This window comes from Mesoplodon densirostris, chromosome 12 (assembly GCF_025265405.1).
Source record: "Mesoplodon densirostris isolate mMesDen1 chromosome 12, mMesDen1 primary haplotype, whole genome shotgun sequence".
NCBI lineage: Eukaryota > Metazoa > Chordata > Mammalia > Artiodactyla > Ziphiidae > Mesoplodon > Mesoplodon densirostris.
Window position 1 is genome coordinate 32227335 of NC_082672.1, and position 25615 is coordinate 32252949.

The following is a 25615-nucleotide window of genomic DNA, read 5'->3' on the forward strand; positions in this document are numbered from 1 at the left end:
TCTGTGCTCCCAATGCAGGGGGCCCAGGTTCAATCCCTGGTCAGGGAGCTAGATCCCGTATGCCACAACTGAAGATCCCACGTGCTGCAACTAAAGATCCCAGATGCCTCAACTAAAGATCCCGCACGCGGCAACGAAGATCTCCCGTGCCGCAACTAAGACCCAGCACAGCCAAATAAATAATTTTTTTTTTTTTTTTTTTTTTTTTGCGGTACGCGGGCCTCTCACTGTTGTGGCCTCTCCCGTTGTGGAGCACAGGCTCCGGGAGCACAGGCTCAGCGGCCATGGCTCACTGGCCCAGCCGCTCCGAGGCATGTGGGATCTTCCCGGACCGGGGCACGAACCCGTGTCCCCTGCATCGGCAGGCGGACTCTCAACCACTGCGCCACCAGGGAAGCCCAATAAATATTTTTTTAAAAAATCAGGAGACAGATATTCTAGTATTAGACCTGCCACTCACTTGTGATCCTGGGCAAGTCGTGTGAATTCTCTAGGCCCTAGTAGTTATCTCATCTATTAGATGACAAGGTTGTCCTAGTTGACAAATTCTAAAGCTTGGTCGTACATTAGAATCACCTAAAGAGCTTTTTTTAAATGATCAACATCTGGGTCTCACCCCAGGCCACCTAAATCAGAATCTCTGGAAATGAGGCCAGCCTCTTGTACTTTTATAAAGCCTCGCAGGGTGACTCTAACGTGCAATGAAGTTTGAAAACCACTGCTCCCCTTTCACTTATTCCATACCTTGATTCTATGCCAGACTAAGAAATTATGTTAACAGTTGAGAACAATCAACTTAAAAGTAAAAACTCTGATTAATCGTCTACTGGCAGGGAAAACGTTCCTGATGACCAGCTCAGGGCTGAGTGAGGTAATCCAATCTCCTTCCACGTACAATCACAGCATGAATACATCATGTTATAGATGTCCACTTACATGTCTTCTCCATTAGACTCTAAGCTAAAGTGACCAGATAATTTATGGCCCAAACCAGGGCTCCTTTGAAAAGTGAAAGGGGGAACTTTTCAAATTACACCCCTATCTGTCTGTATGGTCACCCTACTCTAAGTTCCTTAAGTGCTATGTCTTATCCTCCTTTGATTCCTCAATGCCTAGCACAGTGTCCAACTCACAGGAGGTGCTCAATACACTTGTACTGAACAACAAAGGTAAGTACCCATTTGGGAGTGGTTAATAAATTACTCAAGCTCCATGGCCACACAGCTATCTCAGTGCTCCTAAAAATAACTCCTGGTGCTTAATGGCATCCTTAGCACATCACAGATTCATTTTCACAGGGTAAATGATATTCTATTTGACATAAAAATAAAAATTGAAGTATAACATGACTTGCTCAGCATCATTCCCCATCTTGTTAAATAAAGTACATGTAAACTCTTGAAGCTTGGGATTAACATACACAGACTACTATATATAAAATAGATAACCAACAAGGACCTACTGTATAGCACAAGGAACTCTACTCAATATTCTGTAATAACCTATAAGGGTGAAGAATCTGAAAAAGAATGAATATATGTATATGTATAACTGAATCATTTTGCTGCACACCTGAAACTAACACAACATTGTAAATCAACTATATGCCAATAAAATGTTTTTTAAAAGATTTTTTAAATTTTAAAATAAATAAACTCTTGAGTGCAATGGTATGTCAAAATCAACAAGCGTCTAGAACTTGAAATACAAACTTTGTTCTATTAAATTACAGAGTAGTTGAAAACCTTTTTGTAGATATGAATTATTAACTCAGAAAAAAGGGAATACCACTTTCAAGTAACTCTTGAAAGAACTGCTGGCCATTCTATAGAACAATGTTTCTCAGCAGGGATCATATCTGGAAGCCTTCCTCCAGTTCTCTAAGCTCTAGTGTTTGGGCAAAGGCTGGCAGACCTGAATTAAACACAGCCATCAAAACTACACTTTCTGGGCTTCCCTGGTGGCGCTAGTGGTTGAGAGTCTGCCTGCCGAGGCAGGGGACACGGGTTCGTGCCCCGGTCTGGGAAGATCCCACGTGCCGCGGAGCGGCTGGGCCCGTGAGCCATGGCTGCTGAGCCTGCGCGTCCAGAGCCTGTGCTCCGCAGCGGGGGAGGCCACAACAGTGAGAGGCCCGCGTACTGCAAAAAAATTAAAAAATTTAAAAAAATAAAATAAAATAAATAAATAAAAAACTACACTTTCTTTTACAGAAGTGCAAATATTTTGCTTTGGGAAAACTGCCTTAAAATAACCAACCTTTAAATAAAGCATTTAAACTGTAAATTCACCATTTTAAGTACTTAAAATCTGGTCTAACTATAGTTAAAATAAAATTCTATCTTTTATACAAATCCAAATAATAGTAACACAGCTAAGTGCATTAATACTAAAAGACAGGTGAAACTGGTTAACTACTACTAGTAACAACAACAGCTAACATTTGAGCACGTTTCTATGCCAGGCACAGCTGGAAGCACTTTACAGTCAGTAACTCATTTAACCATGCTATCAGGGAGTACTCTTATTATACTCATTTTACACCCTAGCCGATTAAGTAATCTGCCTCAGGTTACAGCTAGTAGGTCTTGGGGCTAGAATTTGAATCCAGTTACTCAACGGCCAAAACCCACCCTTTCCAGCAACATGCACTTCTGGAAAGTTCACATATGCAGTTTATAGCACTATAAACTGGGGCAATCCTTTCAGAAAGCAATCAGGAGCCATGAAAATTTTCTTCTTACCCCAACAGATACCAGATACATATTTGGGAGTCTATCATACTTGCTAAAATAGATTCACCTCAGCTCTGTTTAAACAAAAAAGAAAAAGTTTAACAACTTAAATGCCTAATAATAGGGAAATGGTTAAACAAAGGATACTCACTATAATGACAACTAAGAATAATGGCTAGGAAGACTACAACAGCTGAAAAAAGTTCATAACAAATACAGGATTCCCTGCTATCTGAAAGCAAGAGCCTTCCTACAAAAACTTTTGTAAGCCAAAATGATGTCAAGTGAAGAAGCAATTATCTTTGGTTGAAAAATCCTTTTAGGATTTCTTTTGATTAGTGAAAACAGGTGCTAATGCAGGTCTTTCGTAAATGTAAAAGCAAAGTGACATAATGTGAACTTTTGAAAAGCAGGGGATACCTGTACTGACCTTCTGAAAAGCAGATATAAGACTACTTATGCACTTGCACTATGTTTACAATTATATATGAAAAGGCTGACATACCTGCACTCAATATATTTCTGCTATTCAAATGTTTTAAACAGAATTAATATTACTTTTATAAGAAAACAATGCACACATTTAAAATATATTATAAAACCATACACGAAGTATACACTAATATTCAAATATAGGTGCACTTCAGCAAATGCCTTCATCAAAGACATACCAATAGAAGAGAAAAAGGATAGTCTGTCCTTTGTCACACAAAATGTAAGTTTCCTATTTGGATAACCAAGTACAACTTTACTGAGGAAGATTCTCTTTTATTCACTCTACTAGGTATATAGTAGGTATATTCCCCAAGAACCAGTAGAAAGGGTCAATCCCATCATCCATGTCAGTCCTGACCTGGCTACTAAAAATAGAAACATCTTACAGCTGGAGAAATGTTGAGAGCGGTCAACAAGTCACCTGACCTCCATGCTTTGGTTTCCACATCATTAAAAAAGAAACTAAAGTATAACCCAAATTACTAGAGAGTAATGGACTAAAGTTAATAATATCTGAAAAGGAATGTAAGAAGACAGTAAACTCCACAAACATCTTAAAAGTACGCCGTCAGCATCTTCAGTTGCAAGGTCAGACACTAAAGGAGCTGGGGTGTGAATCCTTTCTCTTTGACACTGACAATCCCCTACAGGCCCCCCTTTAAAAATGCATCTCAAAAACTCCCGCCCTCAGCATCCACCTACAAGGTCTTCATCATTTCATTCCCTCAACAACTGTAAACATAGTTACACTAGTTAATGGCTATTGCCTAACATTTTAACATTTTCATGCTTTTTATATCTTTTTATGCGTTTATATTATAAAAAACCTCACAGAAGAGCACCTTTTCTCTAATTGGCTTGTTGGTCCCTTTCACCAAAAGTCCAACCCCTAACCCGCTCTACCCACAAAGTTCAGTCCACAGCAAATGCCGACCTAAACTGGAAATCAATTCTGGGCCCTACTGCAGATCTGGCGCCAGTTTAAAGAGGTCATTTCCACACCTAGAATAAAATCCTAGAAGGAAACCCCAAGTGTAGTGGTTCAGGTCTTTGATTGTTTGTGATAAAGCATAAAAACTGAGCTTTTTCTAGGTTTGCCGACCACACAATAACACCGTCGGAGGGTGTGTGAAGGAATCAAGTTTCTAAAAGGTCATAAGATCTTCGGGAAAGAAAAGTGAAACTTAGCGTGGGTTCACACCCCCGGCCTCCAGTCGCACCAGCAGTGCGTGCACTAACGAAAACGCTTGCTTACAAGCAGCACTGATCACAACCCGGTTGCACTGGGCTCCTCGCGGCTACAGGATTCCCGCGCTGAGCGGGGAGAAGAGCCCCCGAGCTGAGCAGGCGTGGGGTCGCGCTCCAAGCACTAGGGGCGCAAGGGGGGGCGAGGCCGGGCCCTCCCCGAGGCCGAGCCGAGCGGGGCCCACGCCCCCGGGCTCCGGTCACCCCACCCGGCCCGCTCGGCTGCCCGGGCTCACCGGCTCCGGTGCGCTCCATAGTGCTGGCGTTGGCTGGCTGCAGGTCTCTGCAGGCGGCTGCGGCCTGGAGCCCAGCTGGGAGGGGGGTGCGGAGGCGGAGGCCGGGGCGGGGCCGCGGGGCGCGAAGGCGGGGCTGGGGGCGGTAGCCGGGGAGGGCGGCGGGGACTCGGGCTGAGGGGGCCAGGCCTGCGGAGGCGCCGAGCCCCCAGAGCCGTAGTCCCCGCAGAAGCTGCATGCCCATGCCGGGAGCCGGGAACGAGCGGAAGGGGCCGACCCGCTGCGGCTGCGGTACCGGATTCCGGCCAGCGACGCGGGCCCGGCGCGGGGAGGGCGGGGGCCTCCTCTCTGCGCTGCGACGCTCCGCCCCCGCTCCCGGCCGGGGCCCCCTGCAGCCTTTGGCGGCACTCAGAAATCTCCAGTGGCACGGCCTTTACCATCCACCAAGTTTGGAGGGGTGAGGTTGGGCCTGGGCTGAAAGCGTTCCCCGATCTTGAGGATCCATGTGTTTAGTTTTTTTTTTTGCGGCACGCGGGCCTCTCACTGCTGTGGCCTCTCCCGTTGCGGAGCACAGGCTCCGAACGCGCAGGCTCAGCGGCCATGGCTCACGGGCCCAGCCGCTCCGCGGCATGTGGGATCTTCCCAGACCGGGGGGCACGAACCCGTGTCCCCTGCATCGGCAGGCAGACTCTCAACCACTGAGCCACCAGGGAAGCCCCATGTGTTTAGTTTTAAAAAGGGCTTTCAAAACACAGAGTTGTGATTTAAAAATATTTGGGAAAAGCGAGATATATAGGAACAAGACCTTGTCCATCTGTATAATTAGATAATTTACTTTGCTTTAAAGAAAAAAAACCCCAATTGTGGCGATATCTCAAAGTTTTAACAATGGTTTCACGCCTAGAAATTAAATGGAAAGCAGCTACTGGTGTTTGTAGGGTAAAGCACTAATATGAATAAAATGGGAGAAAAAAACAATTTAGTTAATAAAAAAAAGAACTTTTGAGTTTGGGTCAGAATTGTACTGTAGTTTTCTTTTAAGTGCAAAGAAGCCATGCAGTAAGAAAATGAGGTACATCGCTCAACAAATTAATGTGCCCTATTTTGCAAATGATAACACTTATCTTTTTTTTTTTTTTAATTTTTGGCTGTGTTGGGTCTTCGTTGCTGCGCGGGCTTTCTCTAGTTGCGGTGAGTGGGGGTTACTCTTCATTGCCGTGCACGGACTTCTCACTGCGGTGGCTTCTCTTGTTGTGGAGCACGGGCTCTAGGCGCGCGGGCTTCAGTAGTTGTGGCTCGCGGGCTCTAGAGCACAGGCTCAGTAGTTGTGGCGCACGGGCTTAGTTGCTCTGCGGCATGTGGGATCTTCCCGGTCCAGGGATTGAACTCGTGTTCCCTGCATTGGCAGGCGGATTCTTTTTTTTTTTTTTTTTTTTTTTTTTATTTCATTTATTTTATTTTTGGCTGCGTTGGGTCTTCATTGCTGCATGAAGGCTTTCTCTAGTTGTGGCGAGCGGGGGCTACTCTTGGTTGTGGTGCGCGGGCTTCTCATTGCAGTGGCTTTTCTTGTTGCGGAGCATGTGCTCTAGGAGCACGGGCTCAGTATTTGTGGCTCGTGGGCTCCAGAGCACAGGCTCAGTATTTGTGGCGCATGGGCTTAGTTGCTTCACGGCATGTGGGATCTTCCCAGACCAGGGCTCGAACCCATGTCCCCTGCATTGGCAGGCGGATTCTTAACCACTGCACAACCAGGGAAGCCCTGGCGGGCGGATTCTTAACCACTGCACCACCAGGGAAGTCCCAGATAACACTTACCTTGAATACATCCTAGAATGGAGATGGAAGCAAGGACCTCACTCAGCCACAATAGTTGATATCAAAACCATACACAAGAAGTCATAAAGCTTGTTACTCTAAAATAATTCTAGCAAGTTGGGTATCTGGTTTGCACACCCATAGCAATTATGGGCTGATTGGAGAGGGACAACAGATTCCTCTAAAATCTACTCTGTCCTGAGGGTGTGCAGGTGAAATCAGACAAGTCTGTTCCTTAAGGAGCCAGTCACCTAATAGCAGAGAAAGAAACATGAGTAAATTGCAATAGGTAATACACTAAAAGTAAAAACAAAGGAATCCACAGTCAACATTGAAGGGGATCAAAATATGCCACTTTAGCGTTAAGATAATTTTTGGAGGCAACTGAGAAACGGCAGATACTGAAGAACTCTCTGCCCTCCCCTTTCTGCCTAATAGCGGGGCATCAGTTTTACTTTGTGAAGGTGACGTAAATTTCCACTTGTAAAGGCAGTGTAGGCACAGGGTCCTAACCACTGGACCGCTAGGGAATTCCCGTGAAGGCACAGACTCTTTTAAAAGTGTTTGTTTGCCCAAGTGCATAGAGGTTATTCAATGAACAGTTGTTGAATGAATGAATAAAAGTTTTATAACCATCAGACCTGTACTGGTATTTGTTAAAAAAAAGAAAGCAACACACCCAAATAAATTTCAAAAAAAGAAAGAATGTCATGGGTAATCTTAATGTCCCAAAGCTTCACCAGCTTGAGGCTAAAAATCAGTTGATATTAACACTAATACCTAAATCTGGATAGCTAAATTAACCTATTTGCTCAGGCCAGAACTCCAACCCCTAATGAAACCCCTCCAAAATACATCTAGGGTTCTATACTGTGCCTGACATCACTAATGAATCTTCCAGGCTGCCACCATGCCCAGTCCTTGTCTCACTGGTCCAGTTTCCTTTCCAGAAAGTCCTCTGTCCACACCAGACATCAGCTGATTGGTGGTTTACTTGGTCATGATGGATCTTCTCAGTCCTCAGGATGACAGTCTCTTGCAAATAAATAGACCAATTCCTCCACCACATGTTACACTTCTTAGTGGATAGGGCACAGTGACTGATGCCAGGAAAATTATTTGGACCTCTGAGAGATGCAGAATTCATGGAGATAACATGTTCCTTTTGTTAAAAATGAAACAACAGGCCCAAAATGGAGTCACTTATGCTAAGCCCCACGTCACCAGAGACTTATAGTTTCTATTCTCCCAGAAATGGAATCTTAAAGCAGTCAATTAGGAATCGTCTGATCAGCACTAGTTAGGTAATCTGCCTGATAGACCCCTGCCATCCCCTAAAGAGAAGTAACCTTGCAATAACGAACCCAATCTTTTGCCTATTATAACTTCCTTATTCCCACTCCCTTCTGCCTATAAAAATCTTTCATTTTGTACCTCTCCTTGGAACTCCTTTCTATCTGCTAGATTGGATGTTGCCAGTTTTGAATTGAGTTTTTGCTCAAAAAACTCTTAAAATTTGTAATATGCCTCTGTTTATCTTTAAACAGTTCACACATACAGCCCTTTTTCTCCCCAGGTGACAGTGTACACTGCCAAGATAACTGGATTGGAAGGGTTCCAGTTCAAGCTACCACACTTTTCCTGTTCCTCCACCCACCTCTGACCTCCGACCTCCAGGGTCTGCTGCTGAATTGGCGTATTTGTTCTGCCAGGCTCCTTCTGTGTGGTGAGTTCTCTCTTTAGTTCCCTCATTCTCTTTTGTGGTGTGGTCCTGTCCCCATAACCAAAATAGTTGTTGTTTTCATTCTGGTCCTAGGAGTTTCTTCGGTCCTCCCCATCAACTACAGCTGTAAATGTTCATCAAGTAGTGAAATGGAGCAGGACCCTGTGGGGCCCTCGTGGTACAAATCCTTTCCGTGTCCCCCGTTTCCTGTTTGTAGGAAATAGGCTTCATTCAGCCTCCTTGACCCTCCCTGAGTTCCAAAGACAGATTCAAACAGTTGCTAATCAGGGAAGAGAGGGAATTCAGAAAAAAGGGAGGAACAGTCAAGAAACCATCAGTGCAGCCTTCGGGCAGGGTCCTGGTTCCTCTCAAGGAATCTACATAACAGTATCTTTGAGTTCTTCTGCAGAAGATTCCCCTGGTGGAGGGTGGTAACTTCAGACTGAGGGCAAGATTCCTGGAGCACTGCCCTGTTACCTCACCACCGACCAATCAGAAGAAAGTCACACACCCTGTAGCCCTCACCCCAAATTTTGCCTATAAAAACTTCTCCTGCAAAACAAAGGGGCTTCAGGGTTTTTTGAGCACGAGCCACCATTCTCCTTGCTTGATCCTGCAATAAACCTTTCTCTGCTCCAAACTCTGACATTTTGGTTTGTTTGGCCTCACTGTACATCAGGCACAGGAATTTGCATTCAGTAACAGGAGGATGAAGTCATGCAGTTCTACAGGACATGGTCAAATACCAGTATTTGGTGACCCAAGGTGACTCAGGATGACATTTCATTTTGTTGGAAGAGGGACATGTGTTTAACAATAAAATGTGCATGCTTTTCAATTAATGTTTGAGTATAGTATTTGTTTAAGAAATCATTTTTATTACATTAAAAAATAATAAAGGGGCAAAGGGAGGCCATGTTTATTACATTAAAAAAAAAAGAAATCACTACACCTATTTCATAATAGATTTATTTCAGTAGCCAGACACAAAGAGCCTGATAATATTAAATATCAGGGTGAACATTTTAAAGTATTTTAAATATTTCTGACTTCAAATTTATGTACATAAATTGTACTGTTTTATACAATTTTTAAATTCAGAAAAACTCATGGAATAACATTAAAATTATCTATAATACATCAGCCAGAAGTCTATCTCTCTAGATATACATATGCATACACACACCATTATAGTATATTTTTATAAAAATAGAATCATGTTGCATATGGCTTTGTAGCCTGCTTTTTTCCTTGCAACATATTGTGATGAATTTCTCATGTCATTTCTCATGTCATTTAAGAAAAAAATGTCATCAAGAACATAGGGGTAAGACAGGAATAAAGACACAGACCTACTAGAGCATGGACTTGAGGATATGGGGAGGGGGAAGGGTAAGCTGTGACAAAGTGAAAGAGCGGCATGGACATATATACACTACCAAACGTAAGGTAGATAGCTAGTGGGAAGCAGCCGCATAGCACAGGGAGATCAGCTCGGTTCTTTGTGACCGCCTGGAGGGGTGGGATAGGGAGGGTGGGAGGGAGACGCAAAAGGGAGGGGATATGGGAACATATGTATATGTGTAACTGATTTAATTTGTAAAATAAAATTAAAAAAAAAAAGAAAAAAAAATAAATAAATAAAAATAAAAATAAAAATTATTTTTTCAATGACTGCATATTAAATCTTTATATAAATGTATCACAATGTGTTTGATCAATTGCCTATTATCGTTGTTCAGTCTCATTTAAATACATCTCAGTTTTTTCATTATTAAAAATATCTCTATGATAAAACTTTATTCTATAAATCTTTGTATATATTTTTTATTATTTCCTTAAAACAAATTCCCAGAAAGAAGCTTGATAGGTAAAAGATTATGAATCATTGTAAGGCTTTTGAAATATATTGCCAAATTATCTACCAATTTACATGCTTATAAGCAGTTTATGAAATTCTAAGTTCTTTCCTCATTTTTCATTTGAAAGATTAAAATGCTTGTTATTTTACCTTGAATTTCTTTTTTTTTTTTTTTTTTTTTTCCTGTGGTACGTGGGCCTCTAGCTGCTGTGGCCTCTCCCGTTGCGGAGCACACGCTCCGGACACACAGGCTCAGCGGTCATGGCTTACAGGCCCAGCTGCTCCGCGGCATGTGGGATCCTCCCGGACCGGGGCACGAACCCGCGTCCCCTGCATCGGCAGGCGGACTCTCAACCACTGTGCCACCAGGGAAGCCCCGAATTTCTTTAACTGTTAATGAATTTGAATATTGCTGAATGTGTTTAAGAGCCATTTGCATGTCTCTATAAAAAACTTTTGCTTATTTTTCTTCTGGGTTGTTTATCTGTTTCTACTGCTTCATAAAATCTGTCTATTAATTAACGATTTTTTTTTTGCTGCACTGCATGGCTTGCATCATCTTAATTCCCCAACCAGGGATCGATCCCAGGCCCTAGCAGTGAAAGTACTGAGTCCTAACTACTGGACCACCAGGGAATTCTCTATTTATCAATATTATTGATTTTAAAACCTTTGTCTTATATATTGAAAACATTTTCCCTAATTTGTTATTTGCATTTTAATTTGTGTGCAGTAGTTTTTGGCATGCAGAATTGAAATTTTGTATATAGTCTTATGTATTAATTTTCCTTAATGATTATATTTCTTTACTGTAACAGTTAAAAATATTTTCCTTTCACAGGACTATTTATAGAGGCTTCTACATCCTTATTAAAATTCCTTTACTTGGAATGTATCTTTTTATCCCCCCTTCTTTTTCTTAATTTCTTAAGAAAAAAAAGATAGCTAAAATGAGGGAAAATGCAAAAGTGGGATCCCTTTAGCTATGTATTTATCTGAAGGTCTCAGCCCCAGTTGGCCTATCCTTAGCTCCAAAAAGTGTCCTCCCCACCTTCCTTTACTCTCCCTGGAGCTTTCTGTGGCCAGCCCTGACATCTAAATTTCCACAGTAGGCATGCACAAAAAGCATGGCCTTCCTTTCCTGCCCCAGGACCCTTGCCACATATATTACAGCTGCCACACATATTACAAGTAGAGTGACCAGTTGTCCCAGTTTGCCCAGGGCTGTTCATTTTCAGCACTGCAGGTCCCATGTCCCGGGAAACCTCTCAGTCTCTGGTAAAACAAATACAATTCTCATCCTCATACAGATGGAGAGAAATTAGATCATGTGTCCAAAGATTTCTCTGGGCTTAGAGAACCAGGAAAGGCTTGAAAGAAGAGATAATATTTGAGACCAGCTCTGAAAATGAGTGGATTAAGAGAGCTAGAGTGAGGACAGGTGGGGTGGGTCACACCCTGAAGACTTGGGAGGCCAGATGGTACAAGTAGATGCAAAGGAGAGCGGTTCTCCCAGTTTGACTGGTTCAGGCAGCAGAGGACTGGGAGATAAGGCCAGAAAATTAGTTTGGGACCAGATTATAGGAGGGTTTAAATGCCAGACTAAGCAACTGGGACTCTATTACATGAGAATTAGGATTTGTTAAAGAACTTCCCTTGGGACTGACTTGGTGAAGGATGGCTCTGGAAAGACACATCTTTGAGGTCTGTGCAGGATTTATTGGAGAGGGTAGAGTCAAAACCCCACGTCTAGTCAGTTCACTGTGGTACTCCAGTAATCCACATGGGAGGGTCAAAAACCCAAGCTAAGGTGGTGTTCTAGAAATAAAATCAAAAGTGATAGATTTAAGAGATTGCAAGACAATAGTTGGTGAAACTTTGCAATCAACAATGTGGAGAAAGAGAAGATTGGTTGGCTGGCACAAAGAGGTAGAAGTGGGGTGAAACGGGTGCTCCCAGAGCAACCAGGAATGAAAAGGATGAGTAGTGAGAGGATGGAGAGAGGGGTGAGTGCATGAGCAGGATGGCAGCCAATGTGTGCTGGATGATGGACCCTGTCCTCCGTCTCTCAGAGGTCTTCAGTAAAGTCAATAATTCAATCCACTGATCTTAAGTGTGAGTGAGTTTGTTATGGAAACCAAAGAGAAAGCTGAGGAACAGAGGGCACACAAGAATTCCTGGGCTTGGAGGCTGGAAGGGTCCTATGGTTGTAAGCACCTAAGAATTTGAACTTGAACTTTCACATGCCATCAGAGTTTGAGGCAGTTTCACTGGATCTTGAGGGGGCAGGAGTGACATTCAGCTGGGTTCCATTTAAATGCCCACGGAAAGAGTGAGATACAATAAAGGAGGAAAATTGATTGAGGAATATTGGGAGTATAAAGTCAGAGCAAGATGAAGGCATTGATCTTAGATAGGAGAGATGGGTGGGAAGTAAGCTGGGATAGATGGATCTTGGTAAGTATTCTGATCGGATGGGGCTGTGGTTAAGGGAGCAGCTTTCTAAAGGTGTCAGTTTCCCTAATGAAAATAGGTGAAGACATTTGCTGGAAGGAGAAGGCGGCACTGCAGGAAGAATCTTGCGATTTGGAAGTTGTATAGATGTACAAATCGTCCTTGAAACTGCGGGTTTGGATGAGGTCACCCAGGGAGAGTGTATGGAGTTAAGGGACTATGGATGAAACACTTTCACCATCTTTGTGATAACAATCGAAATTTAAAAAATATATACATTTCATCAGTTGCCTAGATTATTACATGCTTACCACATTTCTTTCTTTCTGGCTAAGAATAAGATAATCGCTGTAAGAACATATTCATCAAGAACACGATTCTTCTTCAGTCAAGTGAAAAGGGAACATTTACATATTGTAACGAATATGCTAGTTTGTATCATTACTCAGAGATAATGATGTTCTTAAATCATCATTTGGTTTGGTTTTTATAAAAACAGATCATGTCGGTTTTTGTACCCTAAAGTAGTTAGTGCTCCTGACCACATTTTGGACACATGCCAAATTGGGAGATTAGACTTAACAGCTCTAATTATGCTTCCTGAATTTGATTAGTGCTGGGATTAGTTTCTCACTTGATAGTTTATAGGATTTCTTACCTTGAAACTCTATGTTTTCTTGGCTATTTTTTATATCATACACATCATGTAAACCATCATTATACTTTTCAGTAGAGCATTCTGCATTAATGACTTGTTATTGTTACTCTCTAGTCAGACCTTCTGAATACTAAAAGGAAAGTGTTAAGAGGTATGTTAAATTCCACTTTCTGGGGTCATCAAGGCTGTATATTATTATTTGTTGGTTTCATCTTCCTCTTCACATGCTAGAAAGTATTAATGCAATTTATGTTTAAATTTGTTATTTTTCACTTCAATTCTTTTCAGGGAGATATTAACTTAGATTATATTAATAGGATATTAATATCTAGCTTAGTAGATTTCACATCTTTCTAAATTTATTCATCTCATGGCTTACTTGGCATAAGTGTTCCTCATTTTTTACCTGTGTAATTGATATTTAAATCATTACACAAGACTTCACTGGCAAGACTAATCTTATTTGCATGCCAATCAGAGTATAATTGACAATTATATTATGAGGTTTTCTTTGAATAATGTAAGAAGTAGATGATATAAGAAATAGAAAAAAAAATAGAGTTTAAAAGTCCCAGAAGGAAATAGAATCAGAGTTCGAGGAAACTTGAGTCTATTCTCCCTTGTACTGTAAAGGATTTTCTTACTGATAGTCACCTATTTGAATACATTCACTACCTAACAGCTTAGATAGTATGTGGTTTCAATTCAAAGAATATCTTTCTGGGGCTTCCCTGGTGGCGCAGTGGTTGAGAGTCCACCTGCCGATGCAGGGGACATGGGTTCGTGCCCCGGTCTGGGAAGATCCCACATGCCGCGGAGCAGCTGGGCCCATGAACCATGGCCGCTGAGCCTGCGCGTCCGGAGCCTGTGCTCCGCAACGGGAGAGGCCACAACAGTGAGAGGCCTGCGTACCGCAAAAAAAAAAAAAGAAGAATATCTTTCATTGTCTATTGACACATATCTATATAATGAAAGAAAGCCAAAATAATTATAATCAAAAAAACTGGAAAAATCCCCTCTCTATAATGTATCAACTGCTCAAGATCTCCTGACTCTTTCAACCTTTATCACTTTGTAGTAACATAGTACAGTTTATAGACAATTTGTACATGTAGACAAATAATGTATAATAGTTTACACCACTTTTATTTAATATTTTTCTAATAGCTATTTCAAATGGGTATTTTTATATATAGCATAATTTGCACTATATCGTAATGTTTTACTGTATTATACCATCATCTGTTTAACCAGTCACTAAAGCTTGGTCATTTTGACAATGTTGGCTTTCCAGTAGAAGGCACTTACAAATATCCTTGGATTTTTTTTTTCCTTTCTTTTGTATTATTTTCTTGACACATATATCAAAAGTAAATTTACCAAGTTAAGAGAAACTTATTTGCTTTTTTGACTTTTGTTTAGTAGTATATCAGATTGCTCTACAGGTTAAAAAAACCAAAAAGGTAGTGTAAAAGACATCTGCTCCCCAAAAGCCCTCACTACATTGGGCTTATTATTTATTTGGTACTTCCTAATTGTTTACAGTTGCAGTTCTTAAATCATCAGCAATGCTAACATTTTTCCAAGGGTCAAATATTTATCAAGTACCTAATATTTGCCAAAAATTCACTGGATCTTATAAATAGGCATCATTGTCCATAGGCAGCATAGGAGTGGTTAAGAGCATAGACTCTGAAAGCCAGATTGCTATCTGTGATGAGCTTTTGAAGCAAGCCTCCCATACAATCAGGAGTGCCTACCCAATTAAGTATGAGTTCTTCAGCTCTGCATTCAAGGCCTGCCATAGCTCATCTCTACACACTTCTTTATTGGGGGAGGGAGGTGGTTACTATTTTTTAACACCTTTCAAATACATTAAACAAACTAATAAATTAGCTATTTCCTAAGCATCCTTGAAGACTTCCAGCAACTATATTCTAGTGTATGATGTAAACTTCATCTAAAATATCTTCTTCATTACCTGTAGAAAAAATTTCAGTTCTTCCTTAAATCTCCATCTCATATGTCTCCTTCATCTGATCTTTCTAACCAAATGGGAATATTCTCTACTCTAAAAATCCCCTGAGCTTTATTTTCTTTTGCAGTAGTTAAAATATTCTACCTTCCATGATAGGTAATCCTCTTATTGGATAGTTAGCACCTTAAGGGAGCCTAGTATTTTGCTTAATACTTAAGACAGACTTGATTTTTTTTTTTCTGAAATAAATGACAAACTGATCTACACTTACACACCAAAGCCTTCTCTCATCCATGCTATAAAAGTGAAGTGGAAAATCTAGGCAGTTTCCAGGTGATTTTAAACAATATATTTTTTTAAATTTTTATTAATTAATTAATTAATTTATTGGCTGCATCAAGTCTTAGTTGCAGTGTGTGGGCCACCCTTTATTTGTGGCATGCCAGCTTCTCTCTAGTTATGGCACGTGGGCTCCAGAGCTCATGGGCTCATTAGTTGCGGTGCGTGGACTCTCTAGCTGTGGTGTGCAGGCTCAGTAGTTGCGGTGTGCAGGCTTAGCTACCCCATGGCATGTGGGATCTTAGTTCCCCGACCAGGGATGGAACCGGCATCCCCTGCATTGTAAGACGGATTCTCAACCACTGGGCCACCAGGGAAGTCCCTAAACAATATTTTTGAGTCGATGATGCAGCAATTTCCTCACCAAAACCTTTGAGTGGCTACACTTTTTTTCAATCTTTGCCTCATTTCCAGTACAGAGATTTGACTTCCATAATTCCCATGATTGAATCTCAAAGTAATTGACCCCAAGACCTTGAGCTAATCTTGACAGAAGCAAGAAATTTACCAGCAGCTTTGTTTACCAATATGGAAGGACTTAGAGCTTCAGACTCCTCAATTATGTGCTATTATTATTGCCTAATAATCTCTCTTCTCTCCAACAATTTTTTTTTTTTTTTTTTGCGTTACGCGGGCCTCTCACTGTTGTGGACTCTCCCGTTGCGGAGCACAGGCTCCGGATGCGCAGGCTCAGCGGCCATGGCTCATGGGCCTAGCCGCTACGCAGCATGTGGGATCTTCCCAGACCAGGGCACGAAACCGTGTCCCCTGCATCAGCAGGCGGACTCTCAACCACTGCGCCACCAGGGAAGCCCTCCAACAATTTTTTAAAATCATCTCTTTGTCTTTGGAGCACTGTAGTTTTACTTTTCTGGATCTAGACATGAATTTAGTTTCCTTACCTGCTGGGAAACATGGGGCTTCCTGAATCTGAGAATTGGTATCTCTCAACTATTCAGGAAAATATACAACCATTGTTTCTTGTATCATTGCCTAGTCCTCATAATCTCTTTCCTTCTTCTAGAATTCTAATTAAATTGTGTTAGAAATCCTCTTTGTCTTCAATTCATTTTAACCTCTCTATATTATTCTCCATCTCTTGGTCTTTCTGAGCTTCATTTTGGCTAAGTTCTTCAAATGTTTTCTCCAGTTCACTAATCCTTCCTACAACTTTGTCTAATAGGTTATTTACCCAACCACTGAGTTTTGAATTTCAGGCATTATATTTTTCATTCATTCATAGGGCTCTATTTGTTTCTTTTTCAGATCTGCTAGTATTTTTTTTTAAGTCTGTTGCTCATGTTTCCAGGTCTCTCCTTTTAAGTTTTTAAACATGTTAATCACATTATTTTGTATTCTAAATGTGATAATTCTAATTTCTGAAGTCTTTGTGGATTTAACTATACTTCCTGGATTTTTTTCCTGATTCATACTTATACTTCCTTTTTCTTCTTATATATTTTGTGAGTTTTTATTGTGAGCTTATGTTGGATTTTAATCTGAGGAAATTCTTAGAAACCTGGTTTGAAGTTACATTCCTCCAAAAAGATACAGGTTTGTTTCTATGTCACCAGGGGGCACTATTAACCAGGAACAATTTAAATTTGCTCTTTGATGTTTCATACCACATAGGTAGGGTTGCCAATAAAATACAGGACACCTAGTTAAATTTAGATTTCAGATAAACAACAAACACTTTTTAGTGCAATATTTGGAACATATACTAAAAAATTGTTCTTTATCTGAAATTTAAATTTACTGGGCATCCTCTATTTTTATTTGCTAAATCTGACAACCATACACATAAGTAGCTTGAAATTGGCTTCAAATTCATGTAAAGGCTTGCTTAAGTTTATGAATTCTCAGGGAATTTTTTTTTCCATTCTCCCAGGGCAAAGGTTGAGACAGGTTAATTTTCAGTGTCTTCTTCTTTAAGGTGGATTTATTTCTTGCTCATTCTTATAATGATAGCATTGTTCATTAGAATCTCAGATCTATGCAGTGATCTCCCATAGATCCTTGGCTTTATCTGCTATCTTCTGCACACCATGTAATTATCAAAATGTAAATACAGGGTCCTTTAGGTTGACACTTGGTGTGAAAATCAGCTTTACAGATCACTTACCTTTTAGGAGTATTTTCTTTTCCTTTTTCTTCTTCTTTTTTTTGTTTCTATAGATTCAATACTATCTTGTCAGCTCCATGAAACATTAAAAAATATTTCTAGGTAGTTTATCCAGTATTTCTAGTTGTTTTTGGCAACAAGGGATTAAGGAGATGATGTTGTGAGGGGGAGTCATCCCGAGTATCTAAAATGATATTCTATCAGAACCATATGTCCTTCAGTCCTTTTTACTTGCTGGCTCTGATATCTGGTATTCTTGGTATCTCCTCCAATTTTTCATATTCTTGCCAGTCAGTAGGTGTAATCCAGAATAGTTAGTATCATTTGACTTTGGTTTCATACTCTACAAAGGCTGGTGATCTGTCCAGTGACAAAGTGTAGAAGCTGGCTCTGAGCTCCATCTAATGACTTGGGCTCACTGCCACATCTATTTGCTACCAGTCAGTGCTTTTTCTCTGAAGTTAGACCCTAGTTCCCTGTGCCCTAATCTCTTGAGGAATTTTATAAAATATAGGTCGATCTAATGCTGCCACCAACACCACCCCAACTTGTTTTCCCAGTTAGTCCAAAGGAATCCTATTCTTTTTGGTGTTTCTGGAACCACACCTAAGACTTCTCATGGGATTAGCCTTAGATTATTTTTCTAGTTGCTGTTAGGAAGATCTGTTTTCAGAGCAGGGTTAGATTCCCCTGGGCACCCCTGCCTTCATGGGTGAGTGACCAGCAGCATCTTTCTCCTATTAGTCTCGACATCAGAGTTTTACTTTGTCTTTTTTCTAGGACCACTAGCAAGGTATATTCCTAGTACCAATGGTATGCTGGAGCTGACTCATACCAAATTACAATTGCAATAGCCAATTGTTGAACTTCAGGAATTGTGAAGGCTGGTTATTAAGCTCAGCTACTATTAAAAATTAAATTGTAGGGCTTCCCTGGTGGCTCAGTGGTTGAGAGTCCGCCTGCCAATGCAGGGGACACGGGTTTGTGCCCCAGTCTGGGAAGATCCCACATGCCGTGGAGCGGCTAGGCCTGTGAGCCTGCATGTCTGGAGCCTGTGCTCCACAACGGAAGAAGTCACAACAGTGAGAGGCCTGTGTACCGCAAAAAAAAAAAAAAAAAGTATATCTTTGACATATATCACAGCAATATCCTTTTTGACCCACCTCCTAGAGAAATGGAAATAAAAACAAAAATAAACAAATGGGACCTAATGAAACTTAAAAGCTTTGCACTGCAAATGAAACCATAAACAAGACTAAAAGACAACCCTCAGAATAGGAGAAAATATTTGCAAATGAAGCAACTGACAAAGAATTAATCTCCAAAATTTACAAGCAGCTCATGCAGCTCAATATCAAAAAAACAAACAACCCAGTCCAAAAATGGGCAGAAGACCTAAATAGACATTTCTCCAAAGAAGATATACAGATTTCCAACAAACACATGAAAGAATGCTCAACATCACTAATCATTAGAGAAATGCGAATCAAAACTACAAAGAGGTATCATCTCACACCGGTCAGAATGTCCATCATCAAAAAATCTACAAACAATAAATGCTGGAGAGGGTGTGGAGAAAAGGGAACCCTCTTGCACTGTTGGTGGGAATCTAAATTGATACAGACACTATGGAGAACAGTATGGATGTTCCTTAAAAAACTAAAAACAGAACTACCATATGACCCAGCAATCCCACTACTGGGCATATACCCTGAGGAAACCATAATTCAAAAAGAGTCATGTACCAAAATGTTCATTGCAGGGCTCCCCTGGTGGCGCAGTGGTTGAGAGTCCGCCTGACGATGCAGGGGACACAGGTTCGTGCCCCGGTCCGTGAGGATCCCACGTGCCGCAGAGCAGCTGGGTCTGTGAACCATGGCCACTGAGCCTGCGTGTCCGGAGCCTGTGCTCCGCAACGGGAGAGGCCACAACAGTGAGAGGCCCGCGTACCGCAAAAAAAAAGAAAAAAAAATGTTCATTGCAGCTCTATTTACAAGAGCCAGGACATGGAAGCAACCTAAGTGTCCATCAACAGATGAATGGATAAAGAAGATATGGTACGTATATGCAATGGAATATTACTCATCCATGAAAAGGAATGAAACTGAGTTATTTGTAGTGAGGTGGATGGACCTAGAGACTGTCATTCAGAGTGAAGTCAGAAAGAGAAGAACAAATACTGTATGCTAACACATATATAGGGAATCTAAAAAAAAAAAAAGTGGTTATGAAGAATGTAGGGGCAAGACAGGAATAAAGATGCAGACCTACTAGAGAATGAACTTGATACGGGGAGGGAGAAGGGTAAGCTGGGACAAAGTGAGAGAGTGGCATGGACATATATACACTACCAAACATAAAATAGATAGCTAGTGGGAAGCAGCCGCATAGCACAGGGAGATCGGCTCGGTGCTTTGTGACCACATAGAGGGGTGGGATAAGGAGGGTGGGAGGGAGGGAGGTGCAAGAGGGAAGACATATGGGGACATATATATATGTATAACTGATTCACTTTGTTATAAAGCAGAAACTAACATACCATTGTAAAGCAATTATACTCCAATAAAGATGTTGAAATAAATAAATAAATAAAAGAAAAAAATTAAATTATAAAAATTATAGTTAGATAAATTTTAAATGATGTTAAGTATAAAACTCTTAGAAAAAAATATAAGGATCAATCTTTGTGCCTTAGGCAATGATTTATTAAATATGACACGAAAAGTAAAAATGACAAAAGAAAAAAAGTAGATAAATTGGACTGCATCAAAATTTAAAAGTTTAGGCCTCCCTGGTCGCGCAGTGGTTGAGTCCGCCTGCCGATGCAGGGGACATGGGTTCGTGCCCCGGTCCGGGAAGATCCCACATGCCATGGAGCAACTGGGCCCGTGAGCCATAGCTGCTGGGCCTGCGCGTCCGGAGCCTGTGCTCCACACTGGGAGAGGCCACAACAGTGAGAGGCCCGCGTACCACCAAAAAAAAAAAAAAAAAAAAAATTTAAAAGTTTGATGCTTCAAAGGACACGTCTAAGAAAGTGAAAATGCAACCCATACAATGGGACAAAATATTTGCAAATCATAAATCTGGTTAGAATATGTTTTTTAAAACTCTTGTAACTCGATAATAATAAAAACAAAAAACCAATTAAAAGATAAATGACTTGAATAGACATTTCACCAAAGTAGATATACAAATGGCCAATAAGCACATGAAAAGATCTTCAACATCATTAATCATTAAGGAAATGCAAATCAAAACCACAATGAGGTACTTACCCACTAGGATGTCTATAATCAAAATACAAACAATAACAAATACTGGTGAGGATGTGGAATGTTAGGAATGTTCAGAATAGGCATATCCATAGAAACAGAAAGTAGATTTGTGGCTGCCTATAGCTGGGAGGCAGGGGAAGGGTTGATGACTGCTAATGGTAATAGGGTTTCTTTTTGGAATGTTGAAAATATTCTAAAATTAGATTGTGGTGATGGCTGCACAACTCTATAAATATACTAAAAATCATTGAATTGTATCCTTTAAATGGATGAATTTTTTGTTTTGTTTTGTTTTGTTTTGTTTTGTTTGCAGTACTAGGGCCTCTCACTATTGTGGCCTCTCCCGTTGCAGAGCACAGGCTCCGGACGCGCAGGCTCAGTGGCCATGGCTCACGGGCCCAGCCGCTCCGCGGCATGTGGGATCCTCCCAGACCGGGGCATGAACCCGTGTCCCCTGCATCGGCAGGCGGACTCTCAACCACTGCGCCACCAGGGAAGCCCCTTAAATGGATGAATTTTATAATATGTGAGTTATATCTCAATAAGCTCTTATTTGAAAAAAAAGATAATAAATATTTAAAACACACCATTTTCTAATTATTTTACATTACCTATGCTCTTGAGGTTATTTACTAAGAGGTGGTACCCAAGTGCCCCTAGAATATAGGATCAAATTGTACATGATGTTAAACCAGCAAGGACTGTTTATCTCAACTAAGATCTTGTTTATTTCTTTATATCAGACAGCCAGATGGCAGTGAGTGATAATACTCTGTACTAATCCCTTAGGAAGACTCGTTAGCTTGAGCTTTAGACGCAAACAATAATGATCTGTACCATTATGAGAAATATAACGGTGCCAGAAAGGGCTTCATGACAAATAAAATGATTGGAATATGGTTATAGATACAAAAGATCTCGTCAGCCATCCTGCTGCACTCCATCAACAAATATTTGTTAAGAATTATAGAAAATGCAAAAATGAATTAGATTCTATACACAGTCAAGGCTCAGTCAAGAAAACAGAAAGCTATTTAAAGCTAAACGCATTTAATACCAAGAAATAGGTACTTATAAACTTTTGAAAGGGTTTAAGGAGTGAAAGTCAGAGGAGATACCACCAGCTTTCAGATTCACTAAAACTGAATCTGAAACTTCTTGCTTTCATGCAGAAGTCAGGAAGAGGAAAGGGACCGAAATCAATAATCCTCGTTGCCCTGCTGCCCTGGGGTGACAGGCTGGACAGGAAATATGGAAGTTGCTGCAAAAAGTCCCATCTTAAATTCACACGTCCACGGCCACTGCCGAGAAAGAGAATGGCTTCTATCTCTCTTCAGCCTTCTAATTCATGCATATGTACATCTCATCGGCAGAATCTAAACTGTATTTGTAAGCCTTCTGGCAAGGAACTACTTGGAAAATGTAGCTCTCATTCATCCAGTCCCTGCAATGAATGAAAGAGAGAGAATCAAAGGGATTGGAAATGGTGCTAAGTACCAACAAATAAGGTATGACTCATTACCCTAAGGGTAGTCAGATAATGTTCTGAGACTAAATGTAGTATGCATTAGAGATTGTTTCTTTGTGGCTGCAGATGCAAGTTGCAGAAATCTAATCTTTCCCTTGGGTAACTGGACACGCCTGGAACCACTGGACTCCTAGGCACTTTACCAAGTTAGCACGCCCTGATTTGTTAGGAGTTTATCTCCCACCCTCTGGCAGAGGTCCTAAGAAACGTAAAGCGTACCTGTGAATTCTTCTCACTTGTTCCAATCATCATTACATCACTAATATACAGTGGAACAGTGTGAAGTCCTGTGGGTGTGACAAGACTATCAAATTCCCTGTGGACTAGATTATGACAGAGAGCTGGAGATCTGATATAGCCTTGGGACAGGACTCTTGTGTACTGCTGGGTATAAGTAAGCTGTTTCCAGTCTTTGCTTGTAGGCTGACCATTTTTTTGTTTTGTAAACAAAGTTTAGTGGGATCCTAGCCGGTTCCCATTCATTTATGCATCATCTATGACTGCTTTCACCTTAGGACACCAAACTGAAAAATTGGGACAGAGACCTTACTGATCAGCCAAAATATCACCCTCAAATAAAGATAAATAGCAATAAAACAAAGCTTTAAGTTTACTTCTAAAAGTAAATACTAAAACGTATTTATAAGTGTTAAAGCCAAATACTTTTTCCTGAGACTTGAAATAATCAATAACTATTTAAGTGGACATTTCCCCCTCAGTCTTCACATTATAGTGTAAAATAGCCAGAGCTGTGCTGCTTTCAATCTCTGATAAAAAAATAATAATAAAATTTAAATTAAACTTAAAAACTGTTTACAAAAATCTGTGTATTCTCTACATGATTGGACAAAGTTATTTGCCATACTTGATTGACAATTTGTTATTACTTCTAATGAAGCACATTTAAAAATTTTGTTTGTTTGTTTGTTTGCCTGTTCTGAAACAACTCCAATGCAAATTTCAGCACAAGTCAGGACCCTCATTTGGAATTCGCTGGGCGTCACTGCTGAAATGCCATATTGACTTGAATGAAGAGAGGCTTGTCTACAGTATAGACCCAGAGTTCTCTGTTTGTCAAGTAAACACACGCACTTCAAAATCTAGATGTGGGTGGAGAAAAGACAATGGCAAATGTTGACTCTCTGACCTTTTAATTTGTAGTGCCATTTGTAGACATTTTTCTTATATTTTTGAATTCTCATTTCCCCATAATAATTTATAATTATATAATGTTTCATAGGGTTAGAGTCTTCAATATCCGTATCATCCCAGAAAGTGTTTTCTTCTCACATTTCATAGTTAAGGAAACTGAGGCTCAGAGTCAGTAAATTACCCAGCTTCACAGAGAAAAAGACTGAAGAGAACAAATATTCACCAAACACCCACTATATTATAGGAACCATCTTAAGCCAGAACACATCTTGATTTTTAGACTCCAAGTCCATTATTCTTACTAGACAATTTATTAATTCCAATCATTATGAGCATTGGGGATGGTTATATAGCGGTGGTGATAACTTTTAAACACATAAAAATATAGATAACTTTTAAACACATAAAAATATACCAAGCACTGCACCCAAACTGAAAATAAGATGACTAGGAAGATGGGAGACACAACTATAAAACTTTATGGCAAAATAATATGTTTATATTACTACATGAAGAATAAAACTGAAGAAAAGGAAGTACTTTATAACAGTTTATTTGTGACATTCTGAAATACCTAACCACAGGAAGTTGTAAAGTGTCTATGGATTATTATTATGATTATTATAGATCAAACATCTTTTGGAAATGATTCAAATACAGTCCTGCTTAAATTCAGAAGCTGTATGAAATGTTTCCCTCCTCATTCTGTAAGCAGATAGCTTAGGGGGTCCCCAGAGAAAGAAAACCAGGAATGGCTTTCTTGACATAAGAGAAGCCATCTTTGCCCTAAGTCATTTTGTGATCTAAGCCTGGCTGCAGTGCTTTCCCTTGAATAGGTCTCAGTAATCAGTGATCTTAAGGGAAGTAAGGGCATTCAAACGCAAAGGAAAAGCAGTCAAGAAACAGTAGTTCAGCAATAAAAGAGTCCTAGTTCCTCCTCAAGGCATATGCATAACAATTTGATACAGTCTTAGAGTTCTGCAGGAACTAAAGTCCCCACCCAGGTGGAGGATGGAATGAAGATGTTGACCTTCCAGACTTCAGTCTACTAAGGCTTGGACTCTGTTGACCTTTCCCCCAATTCTATGCTGAGTTCTCCTCTGCTCAGGCCCCTTCATGAATATGCATACACCCTTAGCTTAAACCTTTCTCACTTTTCCTGTTTGGGGAGACACTGCTTTAAGAAAGATCCCAGGTGTTTTCCTTGATTGCTGCAAGTAATAAATCCTTCCTTCTTCCACTCTCTCGCTTGGTTGTATCTTCTGGCTCGACACCCACGAAGAGACTGTTTTCGGGTAACAGTTCTATTATTCTATGATACTGTCTCTAGTAACAGGGTGTTTATTTCCCCGACTTTAACATCCTATAAATCTGTTGGGAAAGAGCTGTAATCTCAGATATGGATGTGCTTCTTGAATTATCCACCATCAAGCTCTGTGCAAGTATGCAGCAGGAATAAGTATGCCTTTCTTTTAGCTTCTTGCTGAGGCTGCATGCTTCCAGATTCATCGGAGTTACCTAATTTACTAATTTGATAAACCTTTATTATACACACCCTATGTGCTAGATTTGTGAAGACTATAAAACAACTTATTAAATCCTTTCCTACATAATAGATTTTGAGTGGCCTAGTCAAAACCAATGCTAGTGGCACATAACCTTCATTAGAAAGTTTAGATACTATACAAAAGAAACTAAACAAGCATGCTTTTGCCATCTAGGACAGGGGTCAGCAGACTTTTTCTGTAAACCGCTGGACTGTAAATATTTTAGGCTCTTCAGGGCCTTTATGGTTTTTGTTGCAACTACTTAACTCTCCATCACAGTGCAAAAGCAGCCATAGATAATACATAAATGAATGAATGTGGCTGTGTTCCAATAAAATTTTATTTACGGACACTGAAACTTGAATTTCAGATAATTTTCATGTGCCACAAAATACTATTCTTTTTATTTGTTAAAAACCATTTGAAATGTAAAAACCCTTCTTAGCTTGCACACC

The 25615-nt window shown here is 40.4% G+C and overlaps 1 protein-coding gene across 4 annotated transcripts in view; it reads right to left on the minus strand.

Moving 5' to 3' along the window:
• Positions 1-4973, minus strand: part of AKAP7 (A-kinase anchoring protein 7) — a 131542-nt gene extending 126569 nt beyond the window's left edge. For 3 of the 4 annotated variants that reach the window (XM_060114807.1, XM_060114806.1, XM_060114805.1), the window contains exon 1: positions 4709-4773. In XM_060114807.1, coding sequence (XP_059970790.1) covers positions 4709-4727 — 19 coding nt within the window. In that variant the 5' untranslated portion in view covers positions 4728-4773. Of the gene's footprint in view, positions 1-4708 lie in introns of all 4 variants that reach the window. The other variant, XM_060114804.1, reaches the window with a different exon arrangement.
• Between the last annotated feature and the right edge of the window lie 20642 nt (positions 4974-25615).